The sequence below is a fragment of the Crocodylus porosus genome, unplaced genomic scaffold, assembly GCF_001723895.1.
Source record: "Crocodylus porosus isolate Cpor-Errol unplaced genomic scaffold, CroPor_comp1, whole genome shotgun sequence".
Taxonomy (NCBI): Eukaryota; Metazoa; Chordata; order Crocodylia; family Crocodylidae; genus Crocodylus; species Crocodylus porosus.
Genome location: NW_017728914.1, coordinates 22,394,458 through 22,418,451, shown reverse-complemented (window position 1 = coordinate 22,418,451; position 23,994 = coordinate 22,394,458). Strand labels below are relative to the sequence as shown.

The window sequence follows — 23,994 nt, the reverse complement described above, 5'->3', positions numbered from 1 at the left end:
TAGGGTACATAAGATATGAGGGACCTATTCAGATCTCTGTAACAACACTGGTGTCACACCCTAGGTTGGATGCCATGTCACAGGGAGTAAGAGCAGAACTGGCTGCAACAGAATAGATTGACAAATGGCAACCCAGTTTCATGAAAAAGTTCCGATTTGGAAAGTGTTTTGTCTCAAAGCATTAAAAATGAACCCCTTTTTCACTTTTTAGAGGATTTTGTCTTATCAAAAGAATTAGAGAAATGGGGTCAACGTCTTTCATTTGCAATTAATGTCTATTTTGACAATATGAGTATTTGATTTAATCTGTGATATAGCATCACTGTGCTCTGTTTAAAAGAAAATACCCACTTGCCGCCACTGCTCAGAAGTAGAATTCCAGTAGCTGATGAAGGAACATTTGTATGTCTCTGGCCTGATCCTCATGGGTATTTCAGGACTAAGTGAATTGGGGTTTGTGAATCATTCTGAATTGCTTAGATGAAAAGATGCCATATAAGGGCAAACAATTATATTATGATGATGCACATTTTCTTTTTCCAGACTCAAATGACTCTGTGAATTCTATTTTTATATGGAGAGATTGCATGTTTAAAAGGGCTAAATCTTACATGTGTAAACTGTTCTCTTTGGAGGCAGGAGCCTGGTGGAAGGCACTAAGCAGTGAAAGGGTTAGTTTTGCTGTGCCTGCTTGGTGTTTTTCACAATTTCCATATGCTGTATTAAATTGCAAGGTGCACATCTCAGTTTTGTAGCAGGTGCTGGGAAGTGATGTAATTAGCCTATTAAAGCCAGGTAATATCTTGTTAAGTCACTCAAGTGCATACAGAAACCATATCAAATGTATGTTTTCTGCCAGAGTGGGAAGTGTTCCCTTTCCTCACTGGTTACATAGCTACTTCCTCATATTTCAGTGCATGCATTGTAGGCAATGCATTTGTGCTTTAAAACAAGGTGAAGTAGATCATGTATAAAAATCACTTCTACTGGGGCGCTTCTGTGCTTTTTTTTTCTAAAGAAAGCAAATCTACGTGTGACAGCAGCCTGTGTTTTTTTCAATGGCAAATGAAAGATCATATTTCTGCACCGACTGTACAGAAGTGACCTTCAGTAGTTTTGTTCTGTCAAAATTTTGGCTTCCATTAGATTCCCTATGGTGGGTCAAGGATTTCTGTGACTTCTGCTCAGATTGTTTTGTAATTTTTTCTTTCCACAGTTTTATGTTTCCTTTTTCAAGTTGTATTTCTCTAGTTAGCATCTCTACTAGATCTCAGATTTTGTGTTGTTTCCACAAGTGAAATGTATTCAGTAATATATCCAAAGTTGGTAACTAACATGAACATGGAGAGATCTTTTCTTTCCAAGCAACCCATAGTTGTAAGAGGGTAGGAAACTGGTTGGAATGGCTTGCAGATTTATACTGTCTTTTTCCCTTTCCAAAAAAAAGATAGATAAACATCCAGGTACCTATGTTACAGCTGGTGCAGAATACATAAATGAAAGACTGAAAATACAAATGGCAAACTACTTAAATGGTGATTGAGTGCAGCATTCCCCCTAAAACATGAAACCATGCTTTATTTATTACAAAATTGACGTTCTTTGGAATCAGCTAATCCACGCAAGGTGTCTCAACATATCTCAATCAAGAACTGAACATAGTTTATGTGCAAATTTAGTGTTCAACTGGGAGGCGTTCTGCAAAAACGGGTTTTCGCATGATAGAAACTACCACAGTAGTCTTAGCAGTGTGTTTATGGACTTGTCTGGCCACATTCCTGTAGGCAATCCGCTGAGGACAAGGTTGAGACACGCGGCAGGAAAGCAGGTGTCAAAACTGTGTTGACTCTGTGATTAACCTGTTTTGTTTTGTTGACATCAGAGAATTTCACCCAATATTGCCATCCATTTCTCAAGATCTTTTCAAGATGCTGTGGTTATTTATCACAAAGTCCTTAATCTAACTTAAGTATGGGTAATTACCTTGTGCCTTCCTAGATTTCCTCTGCAGATTCAGCTGGATCTTTCTATGCATTCTTAAATAGCACCAGAGTTATATCCCAAAAAGGGCTTCATTGCATCGGCAGAAAAAGCGATCTCTGTGTATTTCACGAGTATACGTTCACTGCATTAAGAAAAGTGTTTTGGGGCTAAAGGCTCAACATCATTGCAGATATGGTAATTTTATTGCTTGTGTGAACTTTGTAGGAACCGGAATTTCATTGACTTCATAACATGTGAAAACAGAAACATAAAACCACTACTTTAAGAAATGTACATTGGAATTTAAGAGTGACGAGCACTTCGTAAAGCCTATTCATATCCTTTCGTATACAGTCTTCATAGACACCATTTTAGATAGTACCACAGAGTTACCAGCAGTTTCCCTGCAGCTGGAAAGCTTATGCCACTTGGCTGGAAGTTCCCTTTTGGCTATTTCTCTTGATAAAGGAATTTACAAACAGCCAAACTCCTGAGCTATAAAAGAAGCTGTAACACAGCTGGAAAGTTCAATCTCTGAAACAATTCCAACTACTTTTATAGGTAGAGCAGTAATTCAGCTAGCATCATGAAGATAACATGGTCCACCCTCAAACTTTGTAAACTGTATGGACTGCTTCATTGCCTCTGTATCCTTTCTTTGCCAGCCACTGCCACCTCTGTTGTTCTGTCTGTTGTTGGTAAAAGTAGAAAGTCTGTTGATTGTATTTACTGTATAATAAGAGTCAGTAATCAGGCTTCCTGGTTAAGCGTGTTCTTTTCCATATGGGGAAAATTCCCCTTTGTAAAGGAACAATTTAGTTCAGGACTAAAGAGACTTAAGTTGCTCATTAAGGGGCAGATTTTACCAGTGAAGAGGGATGCCATGTATAATTGATTCCAGATGACATGTCCTTCCACTGTTATGATAGATGTATCTTTTTCTTAGATTTTGTCCCATAACACTGAGTTCAGACACAAATTCTCTGACAGTTTGGAATGGTTTGACTGGAGTTTTATATGATTAGTGTTTGGCTTTACTGATCCAGAGGAAGGCTTCTTTATGCCAATCAATATAGTTAGATATAAACAACCCTTTTTTGTCTTTAGAGCATTCCTAACCTTGCACTTTACATGATGGAGGCTTTTTATCCAACAGCATAAAAGCACCTTCATTGGGCTAAGCATGGTCTGAGATGGGTTCTTTGATGCTGGGCATGAGGACTTTGATGATGCATTAGGGATAATAGCTGAAAGCTGTGGTGAGTTTTCTGCTTCATTCCCAAGCATGATTCTCTTCTGTGCTTAGGGGATGGTTCCTAATACAACGCTTTGAGCATGTATATATGCAAGTATGATTTTGTTTCATCTTATGAGTGTTATTTTTAATGGAAGTCATCTTTGTGAATTACACACTTAACATAGACTGGGGAAGTTACTCTACAGAACATCAAGGGCTATAGGCACTGAGCAGCTGTCCTCTGTTGAAACAGTGGGGTTATTACGGCTGGGCCATTGACTTTTAACAGAAACCTGTCTAGGAGTTACTATAGGACTGTAAGTTTCCCTTACACCTCTAATACTTCAGTTGAGCTGTTTGTCCACCTGTCCAGAGAGAAAAGGGGATACTTCTCTATACTGAAGTAGGGACAGGGAGGACTCTGCTTTCTTTAAGGAGTTCAGGAGTTTGCTATTTTCCATTGATATTTTTCTAACTTCTTTTTTTAAGAGAAAGGTGTTTGTGTTCAGTTATGAAATTTCCTTTCTCATCCTGTGTTTCCTTGCTTCATTGGTTACATGGTCCATGAAGAGTTTAAGGAGCTCCCACAGCTACCTGGTCCTGGGATGCCTTGATGTGTCCAAGCAATTAGAGGGCTGAGGCACTGATTGTGGCACCTAGATGACAGAGTTCAGGGTCATTGCCAATTGAGGTCAGAGGTGGGGTCTGCACCTGTGAGCTGGGAGCCGTGATTAGCAGGGCTCTGGCTGGTGGGGTGAGGGGCTGTGGGTCAGGAGCGAGGGGCTCCAGTGGGGATGGGGGCTGTGGGTTGAGAGTAAGGGGCATCAGCAGGGATGGGGGCCTGGGGGCAGGAGTGAGGGGCACTGGCAGGGCCAGGGGGGCTGTGGCTTGGGAGGGAGGGGCACTGGCACTGGCTGCTCAGCACCACAAAGGCGGGGGGGAGGGGAGTACCACCTGCAGCTGGATCTGTGTCCTGGGGAGTGAAGGGGGTGGGGAGAGGTCTGGTTTTCTATGATAAAAAACCCCAAAATCAAACATAAAAATATATACGTATTTAGAATTTATTTTACTGTAAGGATTGAGGCACTGGTAGCTTTCCAAATTGCTTTCAAATGGTAAATATATTAATAAAACATTATGCTCAATTGATACCCACATATATAGTAACGTTTCATTTTAATCACAGAAAAACACGGATTGGAGGTGTTTTTTAATGAGAGAATTTTGAATTTTTAAAAAGAGGAAACCAGGATCCTTGTTCATTAGTCACTTTCCAAAAAATAGAAATTTAGGGGCATTGGCAGCCAGGGGCCAAATCCTGTCAAAACAGTTGAGTGTCCACCAAGAACAGTACTGGTGCAGACAGTGATAGACAGTTGATCTAAACCTCCAGCACCCTGGTTGTATTAACTTGCTCAGGGCATGGCAAACCAAAGCCAAGAGTCATATCTCTGTTATCATAATCTTTCCTTCCCTTGTTTATCGTCATTTATTTATAGCCAAATTACACATCCCAGAGGAAGTATTATGGAAGGACCATGCTCAGAAGGTCTCCAAGGCAGAATGCCTTGAGGAGCTTGTTTGTACTTGCATCGAATATAACAAAAGTCTTGCTTCCGCAGTTCTGCCGCTTATCACCGGTCTTTGTTGACATCCCTTTCTCCTCTCTTTGTCTTTTTCTAGGGACATCAAACCTGACAACATTTTACTGGATGAACATGGTAAGTACCAATGGTTTTGTGGTAATTTGGTAACGTTTGTGAACCTGGGAGCACAAGGTACATGACTAAACTAGGAGTGGTCTTAATTGTATTGTCTTTTGTGCTGTCCCATCTATTGTAGACAGGGCAGCACAGATTGTAATGATATAGGAGAGTGGAATTGTCTTTTGAATTTTGCTTGTCTTCAGCTGCTTTTTATGTAGCACCATCCTGCCCAACACAGTGCAAGTCCTGTAGTGTTGCACTGACACCAGACTGTCTTCTGCATCAGTGTCCCATTTTACGTAGTCTTTCGTTAAACGCCACCAGTGACTGTAATTCAGTGACTACTCTGGAAGTCATTATTATACACAGGTTTTGCTGACTGCAGTTAATGTTGTCTGATGCTTTCTATTATGAGATCTTCTTTTCAGTTGTTTACAACTTAGACTAATCATTTGGGCTGAATTTTTTCATGCCGCATCATGTCAGAAAAGTTGCATGATAATGCATACAAGCAAGCAGAATGAATTTTGACCAGGAAATCTTATTTCTGCCCTTTCCTCTCACTTTTAAGTGCTAAACTTAGCAGCCTTAATGTCTTTTAATCTAATTGTGTGCATGTGCGTAATACAGATATCACTAGAGTTGTTACTTGATTCTGTCTCAGCCATGGCTCAAACTGAATTCCTGCATTACTCTCTGCAGTTTTTTTTTTAACTCTGACAAAACTCCCAACAAAGGCTTATCTGGTATTTATTAGCTTTTAAGACGTCAAAAAAGTACTTTATGCTCTTTATTACCTGCTGCAAATCCATGTAACTGGCTCATTTGTGAGAACTCTTTATTAGCAATTGCAGTAAGCTGCTTGTATTGAAAAAAAGCTGTCGCAGATATCATGGGATATATGAAAGTCATTATCACTTTAGACGGTTTGATCATTTTTTGTACAGAGGCTGAAACTCCTAGAGAATTGCTATTGTTCTCATTTGTAACTAGGTTTGCCTGGCACCACCTGAGCCCACACTATACCTGTTTTGCATATGACCTCTAATTTCAAAGTGCTGGGTAATTATTTATTTAAGAACTGTCAGGAAAGCTTTTCTTGGCTTCCTTTGCAAAATGCACATCTCCCCTTGTCTTACTCAGTAGACTTCCTTCTCTGCCAAGGATGTAAATAATACAGCAAGCCAGATTTTCTCCTCTCCCTTTCCGTCCTCACCTGCCCCAGTTCCTCAGGTGGCACAAACGGTCATAGTGTCCAACCTGCGGATTCTAGGAATGGCTTAAATTCCTCAGGAAGCTGTGCCTGGCTCCAGAGTTGCTTGGTGCCTTTTATTGTACTGAGCAGAACTTGTTCCCAAGAAGAATGTGGCTTAGTTCACACATCCACATAAGTACAATATTTTCTAGATTACTTATATGTATTAACTTACAGTAACATTTCAAGGCGCATTTGGTTTTGGTTGAGTGATTGCCTAGATCATTATTGCAAAGACTAGTAAATTGCTCATCAAGAATGATGAGGAGAAGGGAAGGGGAAGATGGAGGGAGAGTGGGAAACTTGCTAGCCCTAACCCTAACCCCCGCCCTGCACTGCTGCCACTGCCACCTCCCAGGAGCAGAGGGGAGGGGGGAAGGGGAAGCTTGCCCCACTGTCCCCTCTGTCTCACCCCTCTGCCAGCACCCCGCACCACCACTGGCTCCGAGGAGTAGAGCTGGGGGGTGAGGCCAGCTGGCCTTTCCCCCCTGCTCCATCCCCACCATCACAGCGGCGCTCTGCTGCCTCCAGAGAGCAGGGTTGATGGGAGGGGGAGGGGCAGCCCCCCCCTCTGTCCCCGCAATCATGGTGGCACTTCACTGTGGCACTGCCGCCTCCTAGCCATAATGGTCTTGGAGCACTCTGATTGGTTGTTTTAGTAACCAATCAGAGTGCTCCAAGAGCATTACGGACAGACTGACAAGCTAATTCAGCCTAGGGAGAGAGAAATATTTTACCAGCTCATGCAATTGAATTTATTTCTTGCGTTTTAATGCTCATTTTAGAAGGGTCACACCAGTATGGATATAACAGTCCATTCGAGTCCCCGCACCAAGCAATTTTAGTGGAAAAAAATTTGTAATTTTGTTAGTTGTTAAGAATTTTCTTCAAAAATATTCCCTCCCTTTGCCGCTCCGCCCACCTCCTCCAAAATGGCCATACTGAGCATTTCCTGTTTCTGCTTTAACAAAAAAGCCATTTTTCATTGTGGAAATGTTTCAGAAGAAACCTTTTAACCAACTAGATTAAATATCATTAAAATGAATTGATATCTGCAGAAAGATTTAATTCAATTCCTTGTGTACTGAGAAGCTCTTTGAGCTAGCAGAGAAAGACATAACAAGAATAAATGGCTAGAAGTTAAAGCAAGATATACTCAAAGTAGAAATAAGGCAAAAAAAAATTAACAAGAAGATGATTCAGCATTGGCACAAACTCCTGAGGGATTTTATTATGCTTGTCTTCCGAGGGCTGCCCTTCAGAGAAAGACGTGCTTTAGCCAAATGCAAGATTTGGGGCTCAATACAGGGGTGTGTAGGTGAGATTCTAGCCTGACCTCCTGTGTAACGCTGGCCATAGATAATCTAATGGTTTCTTCTGGTTTAAGCATCTATGAATAATTAATATGGTATTTTTCCCATGAATTTGAGACTGCTGGTGACATCGTCAGGATATTTGATCCATTTCCTTTAGTCTGTGACTTACTACTGCCAAGAGAAGGATTCCTTTAGTCCATTTTCTTGCTAGATTGCACACAGGTGGTGAAGTCCATTTCTCATGAGCTAATATTGTTATCCTCTCTTGCAAGAGTGATGGGATACTTTGATATTCCATTGCCTCAATACTGCATTAGGGAGTGCTGCAGTGAAGCATGAAGTATAGATATGCCCTAAGTGCCATTTGGGATGATGATAGGGTCTAAGCAGTTTTTATATTTTTCTCGGTTGTATGCAGACCAATCACTGGGGTTTCCTTCTCTGTCTGAGCAAGGTGCTAGACTTCCATGTCCTTTAATGAAATTAGGGAACTTTACCACACTTCAGGTTTCAATCCTCCATGGTTAATTTAAAGGGAGGTTTGAGCACTCAAGCTTAGGGCCTAACCTGGGCTGAAGACTTCTCAGAGGCAAACAGTGCTTGAATTTGGGATTTTTTTCTACCCACTTTACAGAAACGTTTAGCTGTCCTCAGTGTCTCTGCAGTGGAGAGTAGTGTTTTGACCAGGCTCTCTAATTCGGTCTGAGGTTTCAGCTGATTTAAGGTGATGACTTGTTGGCTTCAGAGTTATTTTCTGCAGATGTGCCCTTGACTTCAGTGTCCTTCTGGCGGTGACTTTTCTATGCTCTCTTCCTCTCCCTGCGGGTCTTCCTTCACGGTAGCTAAGGTGTGTAATTCCATTCATGCGTGTAGAAAGCTTTTTACCTACAGTTCAAATTTTTCTTTTCCCCTGAGCAATTATTTTTGCAGCATCTGTAGCTATATTTAGGCTGGTAGATTATGTTTGTTTTTCAATGTCTGCTTCCCTTTGGGATGGAGCTGCAGATGCCTGTTCCATGTCATTTTTTTTTGCCAGATTCGTGAAAAAACCTATCCGGAGGCAGTCCAAGAAAGCTTTGTCTTTTTTCATGTTGATTTTTTTATTGTTGTAGGCTCTTGAATAAAGCCTGTGGGCTAGATTCTTAAGGGTATTTGGTTCCCAGCCTCAGACTCTGGCCCTAAATGCATTTCCTTACACTTTGCTTGCCATCTGTCTAGCTTGGGGCATCCAATCAGCCAAGTTCAGCCTTTGGCCAAATTTTACAGCTGTGCAATGTGTTTCTGTGACTTCACTCAAACATCCCCATGTGCTTGTACCAGAAGAGATTAGTGTTCATGTTAGCAAGCAAAGCAATTGTCATCGATATCTCTCATTGACTAGGTCAAGGAAGTTCTGGGTAGCCTGTGAGTATCACGTCATCCTTGTTTATCGTGCTTTTCTTTGCAGATCTTTCCAATCAAGCCTATATGGAAATAGCACTACAATGTTACTCCACAAAATAATTCTAGATAAGGACTTAAGTGGGGCATAAATGGCACAGGCTATTTGCATAGGGGAGACATTTCTCCCTGTTTAATAAATCAGGTCTGATTCTGCTTCCACTGAAACAACTAGACTTCAAGGGAGTTGGAAAATTTGGGCATAAAAAAAAAATCCTGCAGTACTTGGACATCCTTAAATGATCATTCCAAGCATGAGATGCTTTCATTTTTAATTACAAGCATGTTGCTTTTGGATCAATGACACCACAGGCTCATCTGAGAATGACAGAATGCAATTAATGTACTTTCACAGGAGTCATGATAATCATTTAAAAAGATTTGTTCAGTTCACTACACTAACAAACTGAGACAGTGGTGATGGCCTCTGTTTACATGTATTTCTTTTGTTTTTTTATGGCAGTTATTGTTCATCCCGTCCCATCACAGATACTGTTCATATATGTATACAACCAAGTAGATCCTAGTGCGGGCGATAAGAATATTTCTTGGTTACATCACTCTCGGTTTTATCTGTAATGTGAACTACGCTAGCAATCGTGAAGACTAGCTAGAATTATTAGGTTTAAGTTCTTAAAACCTTTGCCTTGTACTCATGAGGTTCCTTGGTCTTGGAATCGTGTACAACTGACCGTGGCTTCAACCAGCGTGCATGCAAGCCAAGGGTAGAATTCAGCCCAATACATTTATTTCTCAATCAGAGTTGACACTGGTAGAGAGCGTTGTGGTTAGTGCATGGGACTAGCTGTCAAGCCTCCTGGTTTCTGGTTCTGGTTCGACTTGTTATTTAAATCTGGGCATTGTAAGTGTCCTTAACCTTAGGTGTCTCTGACTTCAAATTCTCCACAATAATGGTAATAGTTAAAGCAAAGGAGTTTTGTGAGGTTTCATTAATCAAAGTGGTTTTTTGTCTTAAAATGTTGTGGGTGAAAGAAGCATTGGAGGGGCAAAGGGACTGTTATGTAATAATGGGGTGGTTACATTCGACTGAAAGGTGAAGTTCTTTGCTTTAACATGCGGCACAGGTTTAATAGTTGCAAGCTACATTCTTTCACCGGCCACTCTTATTTAAAGGTCATTTTCAGAAGAGCTGAGGCCTAGATCTTCACGAGGTCTGCCGGCCAAGTTCTTTGAAAGAGTTCAGCACCCAACTTGCTACACTTTTTTGAGGACCTGCCCTCATTTGTAGATTCTGAATTGTTTTGAAAATGTTGGGCACACTGTAACCTCTCACTCCTGCCTCCCTGCAGGTGATGTCTTTTCTGCTCTATTCTAGTTCTCCTAGCATAACCATTGTTATTTTACCTAACTGCATGCAGCTTCTGACAAGTTGTGTTACATGTTTTCCTGCAGACAATTTATTGACATCATTTGACAGAATTGTTATGTCAAGTGATACAGAGGGGACATCTTTGCCTCACAGAACCCCGCTTCCGATTTGATTTCTCCCCTGATCAGTCCACATTTTTCAGTGGATAAAAGTTTCTAGAAAAGTTATGATTTGTGTAAATTGTGCACAATTATGTGCATTATGTAAAATAAATGTTACATACCATTATGTAAAATAAATGATGCATCCACAGGAGCAAGGGTTCTTGCTTTGAATATGAAAGACTAATAACAATAACCTCTATCATTCATATTTATTAATGTAATTTCCTTCAAAGAGGAGATGAGAGTTAGAGAGAAAATGAAAGCTGACAAAGGATGGGAAAAGGACCATGCATTTGTCTTGGCTGTACTCAGCGTCTTCCTTCAAGTGCTTTCCAAGGATTTGGTGCTGTGGTTTTTTGTTGAGAGTCGAGTGTGCGGGGGACTGTGGCCTGCCTGTTTTTGTAAGGCTATCAAAGTAGAAAGGGTAACACATGTACTGTCTCTCAATCAGTCGGAGGCTGATAGATGAGCTCTGACAGCTCAGTCATGTTTTCTGGCAATACAGATAGCAGATTAGAGGGACAAATGTTCCTTGAGTTTTCTTTTTTTCTCTCAAGAGGGACTTGAAACCTCACAACATTCAGAAGTTACTGCCTCAGGCAGGATTACCCCAACCAAGGCTACGTACAGACAGTCAAAAAGCCCAAGCCTGAGTTGATTCAATCTGCTCAGGTTAGTCGAAACTTCATAGATTGAACCGATAAACAAGTGAACAGACATTCACCCTTGATTCTGGAAATGCAACCACATTCCTCCAATGGCCCAGGTGCCTGGAGCATGCTTCCCTGCTCGGCTGGAGCAGACAGCTTGAGCCAAGGCTGGTTTACCCAGCCTGCGAGGAGGGGGTTTGTGGAGAAGGTGCAAAGCATCCTGGGATGCTGGGGGACTGTGAGTTAACTTGAATTTGGAGGAGGCTTAGGACAAAATTCAATAAACCAATTTAAATCAGTTAAGTCTGATACTACATCCAAATTTATCTTGAACTGGTTTTAGCCACTGAAAGCAGTTTATGTGCACTGAACTTTTGTTGTCGTGCTGATTTGAACCTGTTTCTGATCACTCATGCTAGTTTATGTGTAATTTCTGACCCTAGCCCAAATGATCACTAAACAGCAATCTGGTCTTAATAAAGCTGTTAGCAGAGATGCATTTATAGCAATCAGCATAGACACTTTCCAGCTTCAAACCAGGCAGACTGTCGGTAGAAAGTACAGTTGTAGAAATGCTAGAAAATTACTTAGCCAAATAACTTAAAAACTGTCAGCTCCTAATGGCGCCAAATGAGTTAACCAATAAGCTCTGATCCCAGGACATTTATTCTAAGATATTTTCTGGAATAATGTTTTAATATTTTCTGGGGCTATACTGCTACTTAGGGGTTATAGTGCTATCCATTCTACTCAGACCCCCTCCATCCCAACCCCCCCAAGACCTCCCCGAAAACCAAAAAGAAGTGAACAAAACCCTGCTGCATGGGAGTTTACTGTCTAATCAGTCATTATGGTGATGTAAGATAGCATAATGTTGTCCATTTAAGGCGTGGTAGTGATTCTGCTCTTCAAGTCTGTGGTGAAACTCTGATTTGTTTTTTATGTTCTTCTGTCCATACGTGTGTCTGTATTTTATATACGTTCTTATGTACTGTGATTTAAGTTGGCTAGATAGGGGATAAACTTATTACATGACCTTTGAATGTCATCAAGGCCCTGCTTTTGTTCTTGAATTTAGCCAGGTATATTACAAAATACTTGTGATGAGCAAAATGTGCTTTGGCTTTGCAAGAAATTTTTAGCTAGCATTGTGGAGATGCACTTAAACTCTTTGTCATTGTCCAGCCACAAAACAGTAGCTAATTACTGGAGGTTTTGTTCTTTTTCATCAAAAGAGGGTGGCCTTATTTTAACATATTAAATAAAAACAGCTGGGAATTCCTAGGGATGTGTAAACTATGAGATTCAACTTTCATAAGCCATCTTGTTTTGGTGATTTAATATCTTTGCTGAAGAAAGGAGAAACAATAAAAGTTTTTTTTTCATCTAGCAGAAAAGAGGTAATGCATCTGCAGAACACAGTCCATACCCAGAGCCTTGGTCTGAAGCACGCAGCTCTTGAGAGTGTAATCCTACTGAGTGCTAAGCACGCTCAACCCCCATTGAAGTTTACAGGGGCTGAGAGTACTTATTGCCTTACAGGGAGATGCATGAACTCACCATGAAGTGGGGACACTCTCTAAGTGCTGACTGCTTTGCAAGATTGGGCTCTATGTATTTGAGGATTGGGCACAGAATGAATTTCACTGCCTTGTGTTGGCCATCGACACCAGTCTGCAAGGTGGTCTGCCCAAGTATAGCCAGCTGAGGTGCCTATGCACTCTCTTGTATACTACAGGAGGACTCTAAGGATCTGTGTAAACTGCCATAGAAGACCACCTTTGGGGCACAAGGGTGTTACACAGCTGTATTTATATGGTTCCACTGGCCCCAACTGTTATCAAGTTATCCAAAAATGTATTCAACCAACTTTGCATCTCTCTAGTTGGAGAAACTGATCCTATCTTAAAGCCAATGTTGTCAGGCTTAGAACGTTAAGAAATGAGAATCGGATCAACACAGACAATTACCATTCATCAGTGTTCAGATTATGGAGCAAGTATACTCAGGATCATATTTTTAACCTGTCAATGTACTAAAAAATTATGTATACAGCTCTCTTTGGGCCAGGTGTTGCTGGCCTCATTATAGACAGCCCCTGCACTCATCTCTGCCTAGCAATAACACATAGAGTTTCATTCTTGCCCTTACTTTTGAGGGTCAGGAAGAATTGCCTAGTTTATAATCCCATAGGAGACATCGGTAATCCAGCTCCCTATCCCACCGGTCCCTGTGCTCTCTGTCTGCCAGTCCTGAGTTCCTACAATCTTGTTTGAAGCCACCTTTACCTTTTGGGAAGACACATATTTCCATTTTCTCTCTGTGTAGCCCTAATGAAAATACTGTGTACTGATGTTTCCCATTCCCTGCCCCACAAATGGATTTCACAAGAATTAGTAAACACATCATGTCCAACTCCCTAATTTTGTTGCTAAGATTTCATCTAAGCAAAAATATTTGGGGCAGATCTTATGTCTTTCTAGAAACAACTTGGGGAGTAGTATTAAATGCATGATATTACAAAAGAGGAAGATATTAGCTCAGGTAGAACATTGTTTGTTGCTTGAACATGAACATATCTGAGAATTGTGGAACTTTCCACCTAGAATAAATGTTCTGTCCTGGAATGTGCTGAACACCTGGGAAAAAAGTCATCTTTCTGGCCTTGGCAATTGAAGGTCACTAGGATAGGTAGAGACAGCTTCCCTGTAACAAGATCTGGCTAGGACAGGATTAAGTTCTTTCTTGATAACACAGCACCTCTTGGTTGTCTTCTTTAAGTGGGTGGTATTTGCTGTAGCAGATCACTTTATTTGGAAGCCACGGTGACCAACCCTAATATAACATGGCAACAGAGCATATGAAATGTATAAAGAATACATACCTTCAATCAAATTGTCTTTCAATTGGAATGGCCAAAGGGAGAGTGGAAGGGTGAAATTATCAAGAGGAATATATGCGTCATACGGGGTCAATTCTCCCATTTGTCGGAGCTATCCATATGAATACGTACCAAGATAAAAACTCTTCTATAAATTGGTGGGTGTTCAGGTGCTATATTTACTTTGATTACTAAACATTGGAAAAATATCACATTAAAACACACTTCCCGTTGAAATTCTGCCTACAAGGCAGGCTGTCTCAGTCACCATTTCTTCCTGGCATTCTCAGCAGTAGTGATGGGGCTGAATGAACTAGTCTTGCCACTCATTTGGTTTCTATGGGCTAATACCTACCCAGAATTTGACCACAGCTCCTTGGCTTGTATAGTCCAAAGTGATTTCCCATCCCAGTACAAGGCAGGCCCAGGATTTCTTCCCTTTGGGATCAGAGGGGGTTCGTTTCAACTCAGCATAGCTGATTTTACATTCTGCACTGGCTTTAATTTTTGAGTGGTTTCAGCAAGTAGCCTATAGCAGAACACATGGTAATCCAGTGCCATAGTCTGGCTATTAAATTGATTGGCTCCACTTGGTGTTTGCAGTTTTCCCCAATTATAAATAACATAGCCTGGTGCACCCCCTGCCTTGCAAAGTTTTAGAGGCACTGGGCTCATTTGGAATGGCCATGCATTTGTTCTCCTTCTCTATGGGCCGTCACTCTTAAATGAATACTTCCAGGAAAAATCCTGATTCATTTGAATGGGATGATTGTGGTATTTAAACAGTATTTTAATTAGCCTTATTTCTTGAGATTTAATAAGAATATAATAATTCAGCCATCTATTACACTATTACCATGGTCTTAGTAATGACAGTTATGCTATAAGATACAAATTTAAAAGCAGGGCTTTGGATTTGAACATTTGGATGTAAATTCTCTCTTGTTGAATCAATATTTCCTCCAGCTTTTGTCCATTACCAGCATAGCCATTTTTTCTCTTATGTTCTTACCTCCTGAATGCCTTTTTCTGTCTCTTTCCATCATTGTCTTTTATGTCGCATGTTCAACTGACTAATATTCCATTGACGTTCTTTATATTCCTTTGGGGAGGTGTTTCATGGCATGCATCAAGATAAAACTACTGCTAGGAGACCAGAAAGCCTGAACTTCTCTGCATCGCTTATGCTGTTTAGGTGGAAATTGTAATATTTTCCTCCTTTAAGGTCTTAGCCTAAGCCTCTTCTACTTGACCTCCCATATTATGTCTTCCTGAAAAGGCAATAAATTGGTGCCATTTAGGAAATTAGCCATTGCTTGGATTCCTGGATAGTATAAAGTGTATATCATTTAAGAGCCCCATTCACGGACCCAAAGCCCTGCAGTGCTAAGCACAGAACAAAAAGACTGTCTGTGCTTTGTTTTCCAGTCTGCAACATGTGCTGTTCATTTTGGGCTGGAGAGTTAAGCCTTATATTTTTACCAGCAGAATAGTATTTTGTTTTCTTATGTGCTTTGAATTCCTTGCTAAAAGAAATGCTAAGATAATGTACATATTTTCTATAAAAGTATTTTTCTCCTCTTCACCTTCATATCACTGATGAACGTAGGTTAGGTCTGGACTTAAACTACCGGCAGCACTAGAACGCAAAGCAAGACAGATAGTAGAGCTGCTTGAATATTTTCCAACAGAATGATTTTCATCTGAACAAAAATGTTTGATGTCGATCTAAAAATGTTCTCCTGAAACAGAGTGCAAATTATTAAATGCATGAGATCACAAATGGGCAGGATTTTCACCAGGCTAGGTGGTCATTGTTCATTGCTCAAATACATTTTGGGATAGTGGAAGGTTTTTCATAGGAAATTTTTATTTTCCTGTGGGGAAAATCCAAGTGACAGCTTCTTGCCTCAGAAAGTATTCAATTCCTTTTTTACCTGCAGAGAGGCATGTGAACTCATGAGACCGTGCCGTAGCCTACAAGTCAAAAACGTTCTGCTCCTTTCCCAAAGTGGAATTTTTCAGGAAATCCTTTTCTGTAAAAAGGGTGTTGCTGCTTTTACTTCCATGTTAATTCTGGATGATGATTATTTTTCAAAGTGTGAACATTTTCCTGGAAAGAGATGAGTCATTTATTCGGTCAAACTTTTTTTTCTTTCAGGACACGTGCACATCACAGATTTCAATATTGCCACAATGCTGACTAAAGAAACGCAGGTCACAACGATTGCTGGCACCAAGCCATATATGGGTAAGAATTTAGAAAGGTCGAGGCTACATAAGTAGCTATTCTTTGTTAATACCCATCCTTGAACCAAAGACTGTGCAGGGACTGAAGCAAAATCCTTTCGGAAAGTTTGAGTTCCTTTTGTTCTTTTTAAGTAGGAAAAACGTGTTGCAGTTTTAAATGAGTGGATGGGAATGAAAAAAAAAGCAGGAAATCTTGATTTCTAAGATTTTTCCCCCTCATGTCACTGAAATAGTTTCTCACTGGTTTAGAAGTAAAACTAATGCTTTACACAAAGGAAGAGCCTAGCACAAGTACTAACATCAGTTTTGTACAGTCTGTTCAGTTTTTGTGCGTCTTCGTTCAGTTTTCTTGTATCAGTTGGTTGTAAAATAAAATCATTAAATTCTTTTTAGGCTCTCAAAGCATTGTATGTAGATTAGTCAGGCTTTACAATATTTCAGGACTCAGATGCTGTACTATATTACCCCAAGTTATAAGTGGATTAGCTGGGGCACTAAGGGCTGTTTCTCAGTTAAATCAAAGTAATGGCCCAAGCCTGCAAGTATTTGCTGGGAGTTGCGGATGAGTACCTGCACGCCCCCATGAAGGTCTAAGCCTCCTTTGAACTCCGTTTTATTACTCTGGGTTTAGACCAGTTGTAAGTGGAAATCAGAATTCGTCTTGAAGATTTACAAGTAGAGATCACACTGAATGCCGGGGAAAAGATGGGCCCAGGGTCCATATTATCGTTCGATGCTGGCGTGAATTAGGAATAACTGAATTCCTAGCAATGAGCTTTACAGGAAAGAACGGGCTCCAGCTGTGTGTTTGACCACTAATGCAGCGTCCTCTGCCCTGAACTCCATTCTGCTCCAGGGATGAAATGAAAAGGGAAGAATAAAGCCACTTTAGCTACATGCTGCTGTATAGATGTTATTTCAGGTGAAAACATGCTCTGCGTACATAAAAGAGAGCAGTAAATTGATGCGAACTGGGTTTCAATCTCACACGGAAGACCCTCATCTTTGCCTTCTGGCTGTCAATGGGCTTGTCACCACCTATCAAGCAATCAGCTGGCCTGTCATCTGGGAATCAGGTGCACAAGGGAGAGAGTTTGTAAAGGATCAAAAGGGAAATGAGGACCAGCAGGATGCGTCCATTCCTCAGTGCATGGTACATTTGTGCACTGACCTTCTGCACTTCTGTGTATTGAGTGTAATGTTCTTGTTAGGAAAAGGTGGTACAAGTCTCTGGGTTCCCACTGAGCAAGTAACAGGGCTGGTTGCTATAGTAACAAAAAGGAAAGGGACAACCGTTATTTCTTCTTTTATTGGTTCAAGAAAAATCCAGTTGTTGTGTAAATGTGTCCTACAAGGTAATGCCACCGATGGGCTGGTGCCCGTTGTGTTAAAGACTCAAAAAAGAGAATGGATGAGCTGCTACCCCCCAACCACAGGAGCTTCTTCGGTTCAAGCAGAGCCCTGTGTTTTTGAAGTTGAAGGATCAGAGTTGTGTTCCTCATGCCCTGGATGAGTGTGACATTGATACAGTAACAGTGAAAACAGCCCTGGTCTCACTGGAGGGGAGGACACTGTGGTTAAGCCAGACTTGGTGAAGTCAAGCCAGACTCAGTATTTAAATGGTAGGAGAGGCAGAAAGAAATCTTGCTACTGATTGGGATACGGGGTGTCGCTGAACCATCTTTGGAGCACAAATGCTCTTTCTTGCTTCCTCTGAATGCTGTTTCCGAAATGACTAACTTTTTGGCTTTGAAATGCTTTGCCTCACCCCAGTGACACAGAGAGCATTGTATGTGTTTTCTTAGTGTGGAAGGGTAATCCAGCTCTTAGTACAAGGGCAACCCCTGTTACCTCCGAAGCTGCTTTGCCCTCACGTGGGCGCATTGCTGCATTTGTATGTATGGAGAAAAATGCACAGTCCTTTTCAAACAGAGCTTGCTTGCCTGCTGCTCTCGGTGCTGGATATGGTCCATCTATTGATTTTGTTTCCTCTTTTTTCTCTGGACACTAATGCAGAAAACTGTTAGTTATGCTCCCTTAATAGTCAAATCATTAAAATAACTAGTTATGCACAAGGAAAAAAAGAAGCCCATCTTGTTGTCTCTCTCACTGGCAAAGGCAGTGGAGCTACAGCAAGGTAAAACCTGTGTAAGCAAGAAAAAAATCAGATCAGGAGCGCAGAGGGAATGGATCAGAGAGGAAGATTCCCAACACTGAGGTTGAGAAAATTGAGAGGTTCCTAATTTAACGATAGAAAAAAGTGATGGGTTCAACTATACAAAAGACCTTAAATCTGGCTAACAGTAACAGGCAGGATGAAAGCGTTCAGAGCATTTCAGTGTGGACAGCACAAGGAACAAGACTTTATATATAGTAGTGTGGTTTTATAAAGCTGCATGAACTGGTGATTAACCAGGGTTTCTCCTACAGATGCTATTTCACAATTATATCCGCCTTCATCGGGAATCTTATTTTTTGTCAGAGTAACACAGCTGGTTTGTTTTTTAACCTGATTCAACCCTATAGTTTAAAAAGAAAACTATAGAAATAACTGGTCCCACCTTCAGCTTCCCACCCCACTTCATTAATGACAGCCATCTCCATGTCATGTCCATTAATGACAGTCATGACCACCCCACATGAAGTCACTGGCCTTTTTCCTTAATCTTCACAGCAATCTTAGCTGAAGATCAGCTTGTCTTTGCCTGGCAACCTGCCCCAGCGAAGGGATGGCTATCACATTAGTGCTCACATCAAGTCACTTCTTGCTTCCAGGAAACAGCCAGAATCCCATCTGTGCTTATGCCACACAGGATTTACTTTCTGAGGCTTGGGTTTCTTTTAGGTATCCTCACACTTAAAGGCGTTTTAAATATAGATAAAGGGAAAATGGTGTAAGGGGGGAAATCAATCCACTTAAAAAAACCACCCAAATCCACTTTAGTTTTGAGAATGGGGACGTTTCCTAAGGGATAAAATGGTTCAGTAGACCAGGTTTCGGTTCTGTGCTCAGGCACCATATGTCACCTGGGGCAAATCATTTAGTTGCTTAGTTCATCAGTTCTCCACCTGTGAGGAGGATAACATCACTGGCCCACTTCAGAAATTATTCTGAGGAAAATATCTTAAAGATTACGGGGAGCTCAGCTATGACTGTATGAGTTGCGGGGTGTGTAAGAACCTAAAAAAGAGCGACTTCTCAACCCCCGTTCTGGGAACATGGGGTGTGTTGACAGGGTGTTCACAGTGTCTGCAGAGGTGTGGGTCCCATCTACCCAGCTGCAAGCAGGTACCTGGTTACTTGATATGGCGCTATAGCCACATCACTGTCTTGTGTGCCATTGGCTGTAGAAAATGCCATCCCTAACCATGCTAATTATTTTTTCATCCCTAACCTAACAATTACTTTGCCAAATAACTTTAAAAAGTGCTAGCTCCTAAATGCTAATCCTCTGGGCTGCTAAGCTCAGGAGGACCTTTGAGCTTGTGATCAGCCTTATGTAATACAGGAAATTAGTTCAAGTCAATGCATTTCAATGTTCTTCATATTTTTAGGAAAGGCAGCAACCACTTGGTAACTTTTAATGAACAGTTTTTATGCACTGGGCATTTATGTAATGATCCCTGTTTCTACAGTATGCTTTTCATTCAAGACTCTACATACAGTTATGAATTAAGTCTCATACCAAGCTTTCAATGTAATGAAGCTATGAATTGTCTCATTTAAAAGATAGGAAAAGCAAAGCCTGACATATCTGAGAGGAGGAGGCTTCACACTGATCCTAATTATAACCACTGCTCTCCTGAGATGGCAGGACCCAAATACTAATCTGTGCTCAGTCCTTGGTGTCCATAAAAATATTTGTCCCACTGACTTGCTATGATCCTTGTCAGCTGCTGGGTCCATACTGAAAAGCAGCATTTTAGTGACTGATGGGAATTAGTATCAAGTAATAACCCCTGTTTAATTACAAGCATTAGCCGTGGGCCCTGCTACACATTCTCATTAAAGCTGGATAGACACCAGCTATGGAATCATAGAAAATGAGGGTTGGAAGGGACCTCAGGATGTCATCTAGTCCAACCCCCTGCTCAAAGCAGGACTATCACTGACTAGATCTTTCCAGCCAGGGCTTTGTCAAGCTGGGATCTAAAAACCTCCAAGGATGGAGATTCCACCATCTTTCCAGCTAACACGTTCCAGTGCTTCACCACCCTCCTAGTGAGAAAGTTTTTCCCAATATCCAACCTAAACTTCCCTTGCTGCAACTTGAAACCACTGCTCTTTGTTCTAGCTATAGAGTTTTTGCATGTTTTCAAGCACCAGCTTCATAGTTGGTTGGCTTTTTTTATTGTGTGATAATTACTTTGGAGGTGTGGCTGGTTTAAATTTATTGCATGGTTAGCCAGTTAATTGTGTAACATATGTAATGTGTAGCAGGGGCCTTACATACTTTATGATCTCAAAACATTTTGCACATGAGCACTTTCCTTAGGCCCCTGTCCCTGTTTTGCAGCAGTTAAATGTTACTGTCCCCTGTTCAGAGAATGAAACTGAGGCAGGTTTCTCAAGGGTCAGTCAGCAAATCAGTGGTAGATCTGAGAAGAGAATGGAGGACTTCTGATTCTCCATCCCTCTCAGCAGTATGTGGGTGATGGGAAGCTTAGCCAGCTTGTTACTATCATCTTGTTAAAAAAAAAAAACAGGAATAATTAAGAGAAAGACAAAGCAAGGAGGAAGGAACACATTAAATATATACTAAATGCATTTGACTGGAATGGTAGCGTTGGAGTGATGTAGTAGTCGTTAGATTACAATGTCTTTCATTCCTAGGATGAAAGCTTTAAAGACTTCTGGAAACAGTAATTTCTGTGTGAGACTGAAATAAACTATTTCTCTGTATTTTACAGCTCCTGAGATGTTTAACTCAACAAAATCTATCGGCTACACCTTTGCTGTGGACTGGTGGTCATTAGGAGTTACTGCATATGAACTACTTAGAGGCCGGGTCAGTGCAGTACAGCTGTATTCATGTTCTTCGTCTCTAACAATGCCGTGGTGAAAGTGTACATGCTTTATAACAGGGATGGAAGAACTCAGTGTCATTCTAAAATTAAAAGTTTATTATAATAATGCGGACAGCAGAAATCAAATATCCATCCAGGTTTTGATGACAGATCCATATGATTTTGAAAAGAAACTATTGCAGCACAGAGTAATTCAGCACAACAGGTTCTCAGCATGTCTGAGGACCTGTCAGTTAATATAGCTGGGCACTGGAAACTGAGCCTAATTGATGAATAAGAATTCCTAAACCAGGGACTGTAATATAATTTACTCTGAGCTCAGAACATGCAAAGAAAAAGATTTAAAAATCATTTCCCCATTGTAATAAGACCCTGTAGGTTGAGCATAGCTAAACTACTGTGTGTGAATTATTAATAAAACACAATTCATGCCCTGTCATGTCTGATACTTTGACAGTAACTCAGTTGCAAAATTTAGTGCTTCTTGGATTGATTCTTGGATAGCTCCTTTTAAAAGGTTTATAAAATGGGTGGACAAAAGTGAATTAAAATAAACACCATTCTTCCAAGCAAAAAGATTACCTGAAAACTTGTGAGAGTAATTTTTTTAAACCAATAAGATTTATAGTAGATATCACTTTTTAGGTTACTGTAGGTATGTCTACATGTTTGTTATTGCAGAATACTTACTGCGCATTTAATTAAGTACTTGCTTAATCGAGTACTAAGTAAATGCAAGGTAACTACAGTTACTGCGCAGTAGCACCAATGCATGGTTTTTTAGTGACATTTACTGCGCAATAGCCTAATACTACTGTGCAGTAGCATATTAGCACGGTTTTTGCCTGGCACGCTACAGCATGGTGTTATTAGGCTATTGTGCATTAAGCGTCCTGTGTAGACATGCCCTGCATATGCTTTAACTACTCATTCCTCACAGAACCCTTGTGAGAGAGAATGTATTTTAATCCACACATATAGATACCAGTTTTTTCAAGTGATCTTAAGAATCGCAAAGTTCTGGTTGACCAACTTGGTACACATTAAAATATTGTTGGAAGGGCTAAGTGCCCTTTCTGAAGCTGTGCATCCAGTTGCTTTTGTAAATCTAACTTCTATCTTAAAGTATATATGCCTATTTTATTGTTAGAAAATAAAACAGATTGCATTGCTATTATTTACTATTACTGTCATTTACTGTTCCACAGCTTTTGATTTCACTATGTTATTTCCAAGCCTAGATATAGGAAATATTAGAGTATACCCATATATCATGGCACAGCAAAATACTGCTAGTGGTAACTATGACGTGTAATAAATTTAAAGGAAGGTTTGCTTTTCACCTCTTGACAGGTAGTCAGCGTAATACACTGTGGTGCGTCTGTGCTCACATATTTTCTTAAACAGCCTCTTAGTGTTGAGAAATTGCAAAAATCTGGGAATTACAAGCTAGGGCTGTGCCAAATTTTGCTGGGTGTTTCATTTCGAAGCTGTTTCAACGGGTTTCGAGCTCAAAACAGCGAAATTGAAACAAAACTAAAGGCTTTGAAACAGCTTTGAAATGAAATGAGGGCACTCGAAATGTTTTGAAAGTTCTGAAATGCTCTGAGTTGAGAAGCCCAGCTTACCTGGCTTCAGTGCTGGTACCAGGTGGTGGCTTCAGTGCTGGTACCAGGTGGTGGCTTCAGTGCTGGTACCAGGTGGTGGCTTCAGTGGTGGTACCAGGTGGCAGCAGCAGCCTCCTGTCATCATCTGGTGCACAGATCCAGGGGCCAGCACCCTTGGGAGGGCTGCGGGGCTGTGCTGGACTCCTCCTGGGGGTGTGGGCCCCCAGATCTGTGCGCCAGATGACAGGAGGCTGCCGCTGCCACCTGGTCCGGCACAACTGAGTGAGTCTGGCACAGCCCTGCAGGCCTCCTGGGGGTGGGGGCCCCTGATTTGTGCGCTGGATGAGAGGAGGCTGCCGCTGCCACCTGGTACCAGCACTGAAGCCACCACCTGGTACCAGCACTGAAGCCAGGTAAGCTGGGCTTCTCAACTCAAAACATTTCAGAACTTTCAAAACATTTTGAGTGCCCTCATTTCATTGCAAAGTTGTTTCAAAGCCTTTAGTTTTGTTTCAGTTTCGCTGGGGCAGCAATCTTCTCGGCACCGGGGTCAGGATGCACCCAGTGATGGTTGCAGGCGGCAGTGGCAGCCTCCTCTCATCCCATGCTCAGATCCTGCACCCCTGGGAGGAGTCCAGCACAGCCCAGCAGCTCTCCTGGGAGTGCGGGCCTCCAGATCTGCGTGCCGGAGGAGAGGAGGCTGGCACTGCCAGCAACTGTCACGAGTTTCGTTTCGAACAGTTTGAGGTGCAGTTTCCCAGAAATCTCTACACCTATCTCTTTGAAACATGGGAGGCTTCATGCCCTCAGAAAGGGATACCATCCCTGCAATTTTCATCTGAATTAGGCAAGAAATGACAAAGTTTTATCCATTTTCATGATTCCACATTATAGCCTACGGGTGAAATGTTGAAACTGTTTCGATGAAATGAAACAGAACGGTGGTTTCAAAATGAAATGACGAAACAAAACACTGTCCCTTTGAAATGGTGAAATGGCAGTCGAAAGGAAACAAAACGGTGCTGTTTCGCACAGCCGTATTACAAACCATCTGCTGAAATGGAATATTGCAGCAATCTTGCCTTTTCATGCTCTCCACTGGCTACTGTCAAGTTAAATTATAAGATTCATGGGGCTGCATGCATCA

General features: G+C 41.3%; 1 protein-coding gene across 2 annotated transcripts in view; it reads left to right on the top strand.

Moving 5' to 3' along the window:
- STK32A (serine/threonine kinase 32A) overlaps positions 1–23,994 on the top strand; it is a 69,585-nt gene that overhangs the window by 33,644 nt on the left and 11,947 nt on the right. For both annotated transcript variants that reach the window (XM_019534983.1, XM_019534982.1), the window contains exons 6-8: positions 4,904–4,941; positions 16,124–16,213; positions 21,124–21,221. In XM_019534983.1, the coding sequence (XP_019390528.1) occupies positions 4,904–4,941; positions 16,124–16,213; positions 21,124–21,221 (226 nt within the window). The remainder of the gene's footprint in view (positions 1–4,903; positions 4,942–16,123; positions 16,214–21,123; positions 21,222–23,994) is intronic.